This window comes from Hetaerina americana, unplaced genomic scaffold (genome assembly GCF_022747635.1).
Source record: "Hetaerina americana unplaced genomic scaffold, ioHetAmer1.1.p SCAF_161, whole genome shotgun sequence".
NCBI lineage: Eukaryota > Metazoa > Arthropoda > Insecta > Odonata > Calopterygidae > Hetaerina > Hetaerina americana.
Window position 1 is genome coordinate 37,897 of NW_027286721.1, and position 7,104 is coordinate 45,000.

General features: G+C 39.7%; 1 protein-coding gene across 1 annotated transcript in view; it reads left to right on the forward strand.

Moving 5' to 3' along the window:
- The window catches only part of LOC139687087 (uncharacterized), a 50,263-nt gene that overhangs the window by 24,689 nt on the left and 18,470 nt on the right, over positions 1-7,104 (forward strand). Inside the window, exon 11 of the mRNA XM_071584195.1 lies at positions 4,206-5,200. Within this exon, the coding sequence (XP_071440296.1) occupies positions 4,206-5,200 (995 nt within the window). The remainder of the gene's footprint in view (positions 1-4,205; positions 5,201-7,104) is intronic.

Below are 7,104 nucleotides of genomic sequence, written 5' to 3' on the forward strand. Positions count from 1 at the left end.
AGCATTGCCTGTGTTGTTTCTGTGATTGTTTACAATGTTTAAAAAAATTGAGAACGCCGCCAGTTGTGAAGTGAGGGCAGTGATTAAATTCCTCAATGCAAGAAACGTTCGCCCATGTGATATTCATCGCCAATTAAAGGAGGTGTATGGAGACAATGTAATGGACGAGTCGTCTGTTCGGCGGTGGTGTCGCAACTTCAACATGGGGAGGGGGAACACACATGACGATGAGCGTTCGGGGAGACCGTCTGTCATTACAGACCAACTGGTGAGCTCAGTTGACGAATTTGTGAGGAACGATCGGCGCGTCACAATTGATGACATCTGTGAGCATTTTCCCAATGTTTCTCGAACAATTGTTCATGAAATTGTTAAACACCATCTGCATTATGCAAAAATTTGTGCAAGATGGGTCCCTCGCGTATCTCAATGAGCTGGCGGCGAAGGACTATGCAGCAGGAATACAGAAACTTGTCACTCGTTATGACAAATGCCTTAATTTGCTTGGAGATTATGTTGAGAAGTAGTTTAAAGTATCCTCTTTCAAATAAAATTTTTTATGTTTGTTAATATTTACTTTTGTGTCTTTATTTCACGAACGGGTACTACTTTCCAGATGACCCTCGTATCAAGTGGTTACTTTTATATCTGTGTAGATGACGCCGTTATCGACTTCAGTACATTGTGCTGTGCTTAAATCTGGTTAAAAAAAGCCTCACTGCAATATGAGAACTCCCAAAGGGTACTTAAAGTGTTGATAAGAAGATGGTTGAATAGAAGAAGGCATAGCCTATGAATATGGAGAGAGTAATTTGAAAAAGGCAACACAATATCATCGATTTAGGCTCTGAATTATATAAAAGAAACTTTATAATAGCCTTAGTTTGCATATTTAAAGGACAGTCTTTTTATTAAAGAAAAACGATTTCAATAAATTAGTATTCAAGCTGGGAAAACCTTTCTTCTTTGAAACCATCAAATGATAAACATATTCAAGCCAAACTAGACAATCTAATTAACAATTTGAGTTCAATTTATCTACAAATAATATACATACAAATTAGTTTCAAATTCTTCATGATAGACATGCGTATAACATGAAAAAATGTTTATTTTTTTATATAAAACATGGTCGAGATTAAATCTAAGAGATTCTTAATTTTTAATTGTTTAGAATTTGCTGCTTCTGAAAAATTGGGATCAATAATGCAAGCTGTCATTAATAATATCAATGGAGGAAGAAATAAATCAAGTTTTGCACAAAGCAATGAAGCAAATTTCACGACTTTGAAGATTAGCGGAAATTGGATATTCAGGCGATTAAATCCAGACAAATGAGCATTTCATCAAATGAGATTTCCTCACTGGATTAGCTTGGGAAACCTTCCCGAAGACTTCTACAAATCATTAAATACTTAGCCACAATATTGTATAAGAGTTGGTCTGCTGGGTACTAGAAGAAGAATTATTAAAACTATTTTAAACAATATAATGACCAGCATAAAAACTTACGATGATAGAGGGTCTTTGATTGTATACATCTTGGCCAATTTTGAGTTATGATGACTGTTAACTAGATACCTGTAGCTTTCAGGAATGCAAATCGCGACCTCCAGTGGGACTACAATATGGAGAGAAATTCAACTCGAAATTCATCCAGATACAGTCACCGCAGCCGTTAATAGATGGCGTTGATCCTTGTCATTGTCAAAAACCCACACTCAATCAGGGCTTGAGAGAGATTTCTCCCTGTGCCAGCTTCCAACCAATTGCATGGAATAAAATAAAATAAATACAAATTAATCCGGCACTCTATAGTTAGGATGCTTTAAATAGCAATCATACTAGCTAGTTAATCGGTGGGGTACACCAGAAGAAGAATTGAACTGCTATTTTGATAAAATATTCCTTCTCGTACACCATTAATGCATTTTCCTCAGCCATCTCCCAACTAAACTGAAACCAAGCAAACCTTTTCAATGATTTAGTAGCTCCCCCTCCTCCACCCGGCTACTTAATCACCAGACTAATCCAGTGCCATTCTCCCCGTTAACATTACCCATTCCGAGACAACGAGACAACGGCCGAGACCTTCAAGAATGCAACAGATTACTCTCCGACACTTCCTCCTATCAACATATTCCTGCTGACCCTAACCCCGCATTCCAAAAAGAAATAATCGCTTTCCTCCGAGACAATGGCCCTAAGGAGAATCTTTCCCCCAGGGACATCTCCCTCCTTTCCCCTTCCCAACCTCACACCCCTCAATTCTACATCCTTCCTAAGATCCACAAACCCAACAACCCAGGCCGCCCTATAGTCTCCCCTCGTAGCTCTCTGACCGAAAGAATTTCCGCCTTCGTGGACTACTATCTCCAACCTTTAGTTCACTCCCTACCCTCCTTTATAAAAGACACCTACCACTTCCTCAGTTTGCTTCACTCAACTTCACTCCCTCCTGATACCCATATTACTATGGCTACAATCGATGTCACCTCCTTGTACACATCCATTCCTCACCAAGAAGGCCTTTCTTCCCTCCGCCATTTCCTCTACAAATGCCCTACCTCTCACATTCCCAGTACCGATTTTCTCATTGATCTTTCCAATTTCATTCTCACCCCGCGAAACTCCTTTTCTTTCAACAATAACCATTACCTCCAAATAAAGGGCTGTGCCATGAGTAGCAGATTCAGCCCTTCATATGCAAACCTCCACCTCGGTGTCCTGGAAGAGAATTTCCTTTCCAACTATCCTCTGCAACCTTCCCTGTGGCTCCGATACATTGATGACATCTTTCTACTCTGGCCACACAGCATAGATTCCCTCTATTCCTTCATCTCAACGATTCCTCATCTCTGTCAAGATGGTGCGGGTGCTAATGTACTGGCTTCTCACCTAGAGGGCTTGGGTTCAAATCCCGGCGGTGTTTAATATTTTTCAGAGGTATCCCTACTTGAGGTGCTTTGTGGAGGGCACTTTGAGTGTGTACGCCGTCTGTCGGATGCGACGTTAAACTGCGGACCCCTTGGCGCCTTTCGTATAGAGTAGGCTAATGCCGATGCCGGGTTTCTCTCCACCCTTCATCATTTCCTGTCCATCCCCTATGGCGCAAATGACCTCAGCTGTCAGTCGCCTCCCATAAAAACTACTACTACCAAACCGACCTTCCAGGGTTGATTACTGTGTTTATGGAGTATATATATATGAATATATCATATATATATATATATATATATATGTATGTACATTCAAACACGAAATCCCGCCAAACGGCGAATAAATACTCATATATACAGAAACAGATATAAGGAAAAGGGAAAGGAACACGCATAAAGGATGAACACAATAGAGGTGGGGAAGGTGGAATCGAACACAAGACACAAGAGTAAAAATATTTCCTCAACCGGGACTCGAACACCGGATCTTTCCACTTGCCGGGCGGATGCTGTTAACCACTTGAGCTATTGAGGATAGTCAATTTACCCTGAGATCCGTGGGTCTAATATGTCGCCAAGCGCCCCGATTCTTTCAGCCAAGAGATGGCGTCAGGGGGCAGTTTCCTTTGGTGGGTGAAACTGCCCCCTGACGCCATCTCTTGGCTGAAAGAATCGGGGCGCTTGGCGACATATTAGACCCACGGATCTCAGGGTAAATTGACTATCCTCAATAGCTCAAGTGGTTAACAGCATCCGCCCGGCAAGTGGAAAGATCCGGTGTTCGAGTCCCGGTTGAGGAAATATTTTTACTCTTGTGATCCGTTCGATTCCGCCTTCCCCACCTCTATTGTGTTCGTCCTTTATATGTGTTCCTATCCCTTTTCCTTATATCTGTTTCTGTATATATGAGTATATGTATGTGTATATATATATATATATATATATATATATATATATATATATATATATATATATATATATATATATATATATATATATATATATATATATATATATATATATATATATATATATATATATATATATATATATATATAAATTTCCCACCAAGTAACACCAAAAACGGTTTTAAAATTTCATCAAGAAAAAAATCTTTTAAGAAAATTAAAAAAATTAGAAAAACTAGATTAGTAATTTTTGATGTAGAACCTTTAAAAGACATTAATAATATATTTATTGTACAACAAATGATCCTGTGAGTAAAAAAACATGAAATTAATTCACTGTTTCATTCCATTTCTTTAGATGGAGCCTTGATTACGATGCAAATTAAAGATTTGCTAACAGGACCTGAGGCGCAAGAGTTCAAATGTGTCCTCGAAGAAGCGTTTGCCATGACCGGCGAACTTTTACAAGATGGCGGTAGGAATTTAGATCCGCGTAAACATCGGAGAAACATATACATATTACCGTCAGGGTTGAAAGTGAAAGAAATGTTCTTAACATCCTTCCTAGACAAGGATAAGTACAAAGATATGACAATGGACGACTGCATCGCTGGAATAAACTGTTTAGTTCGATTGAACAATGTCCTCATCCACCTTATGTTGTCATTTGAGAGGTTAAAATCATTGTATGATCATTTGTTAGGGATGGATTGGTTGGAGGATTATGGTTTTGACCCGAGTGGAAGCTCACCTTCAATCTCCACGACATATTTCATGCCTAAAGGTCGGAGAAGATTAAGGGTAGCCGCCGATGGGGATGAATTAAGTGCCGACGGTGGGGGAATAATAAAACTGATGGGAATGTTTGGTAGAAAAACCGATGGGGCGGACATGTTGTTGGATATCAAATGGGGTCCACGGACGAGGCAATTACTGGAGAAGTTGAGTAAACTGTCGGAGGTCGCCGAGAGCTTGACAAAGATCAGATTGGAGCCGTGGGAACAAAAGGATAGGGAGGCGTTTGAGGCGAAACTCAAGTTATCTTTTGGCAAACGTTTTAATTTAGTCAAGGTTGTGAAAGATATTAATATCAACCATTTGCTTTTCGAAAGTGAGAAGATTGCGTTGAAGGCCCTGGTGGACTCCGGTGAAGAATCGGTACTGGACAACCTGGATAAGGTCACCTTTTCCCTGGTGGACAACTGGGAAGGGTCAGGTGGCAAAGTTCAGAGGACACTCCGTGGATTCCCACGGCCGCCACAACGTGGGAAGGCTGATCCTTTGCAGGAGTCAATCACGTTGGTCAAGAAAACCAACATCCCGAGGGATAAACTGAAGACTGAGAATTTCAAGGTAAGTGATTGTGGGAATGGGATAGGCTGACAACTAATGCACACATGCAAGGAGAATACAAACGAAACGACCTTTTGCTGACATGTGGATGTAACATTCTCCATCGACACGCATGTGGAAGTAACTTTTTTCCTCAAAACAAAAATGGAAATAACATTCCCAGTCAACACTCATGTGGATAAACATTCTTCCTCAACACATATATGGAAGTAACATTCCCCGTCAACGCTCATTAGAATGTTACATTCCCCCCCACACGCATGTGGATGTAACATTCTTCATCAAAACGCATGTGGAAGTTAAATTTTTCCTCAAAACTTATGTGGAAATAACATTCCCAGTCAACACTCATGTGGTTGTAACATTCTTTCTCAACACATGTGGAAGTAACATTCCCCGTCAAACCTCATGCGGATGTAACATTCCCCCGACGCATATAGATCTAACATTCTCCATTAACACGCATCTGGATTTAACATTCCCCTCAATACACATGTGGATGTAACATTCCCCCAACACGCATTTGGAAGTAACATTTTTCCTCAATACAAATGTGGAAGTAACATTACTCCTCTACGTGCAGGTGCAGGTTTCAGGCAATTACATTTATCCAGTGTATTTGAAGAAGCAGAAATAACATTCCCAGTCAACACTCATGTGGTTGTAGCATTCTTCCTCAACACATGTGGAAGTAACATTCCTCGTCAAACCTCATGCGGATGTAACATTCCCCCGACGCATATGGATCTAACATTCTCTATTAACACCCATTTTGAAGTAACATTCTTCTTCAGTACATATGTGGAAGTAACATTCCCCGTCAACACTCATGTGGATGTAAAATTCCCCATCAACACGCATTTGGAAGTAACATTCTTCTTCAGTACATATGTGGAATTAACATTTCCAGTCAACACTCGTGTAGATGTAACATTCTCCATTTGGAAGTAACATTTTTCTTCAGTACATATGTGGAAGTAACATTCCCAGTCAACACTCTTGTGGATGTAACATTCTCCATTTGGAAGTAACATTCTTCTTCAGTACATATGTGGAAGTAACATTCCCAGTCAACACTCATGTGGATGTAACATTCTCCATTTGGAAGTAACATTCTTCTTCAGTACATATGTGGAATTAACATTCCCAGTCAACACTCATGTGGATGTAACATTCTCCATTTGGAAGTAACATTCTTCTTCAGTACATATGTGGAAGTAACATTCCCCGTCAACACTCATGTGGATGTAAAATTCCCCATCAACACGCATTTGGAAGTAACATTCTTCTTCAGTACATATGTGGAATTAACATTCCCAGTCAACACTCGTGTGGATGTAACATTCTCCATTTGGAAGTAACATTCTTCTTCAGTACATATGTGGAAGTAACATTCCCAGTCAAAACTCATGTGGATTTAACATTCTCCATTTGGAAGTAACATTCTTCTTCAGTACATATGTGGAAGTAACATTCCCAGTCAACACTCATGTGGATTTAACATTCTCCATTTGGAAGTAACATTCTTCTTCAGTACATATGTGGAATTAACATTCCCAGTCAACACTCATGTGGATTTAACATTCTCCATTTGGAAGTAACATTCTTCTTCAGTACATATGTGGAAGTAACATTCCCAGTCAACACTCACGTGGATGTAACATTCTTCATCAACACGCATTTTGAAGTAACATTCTTCTTCAGTACATATGTGGAATTAACATTCCCAGTCAACACTCGTGTGGATGTAACATTCTCCATTTGGAAGTAACATTCTTCTTCAGTACATATGTGGAATTAACATTCCCAGTCAACACTCATGTGGATGTAACATTCTCCATTTGGAAGTAACATTCTTCTTCAGTACATATGTGGAAGTAACATTCCCAGTCAACACTCATGTG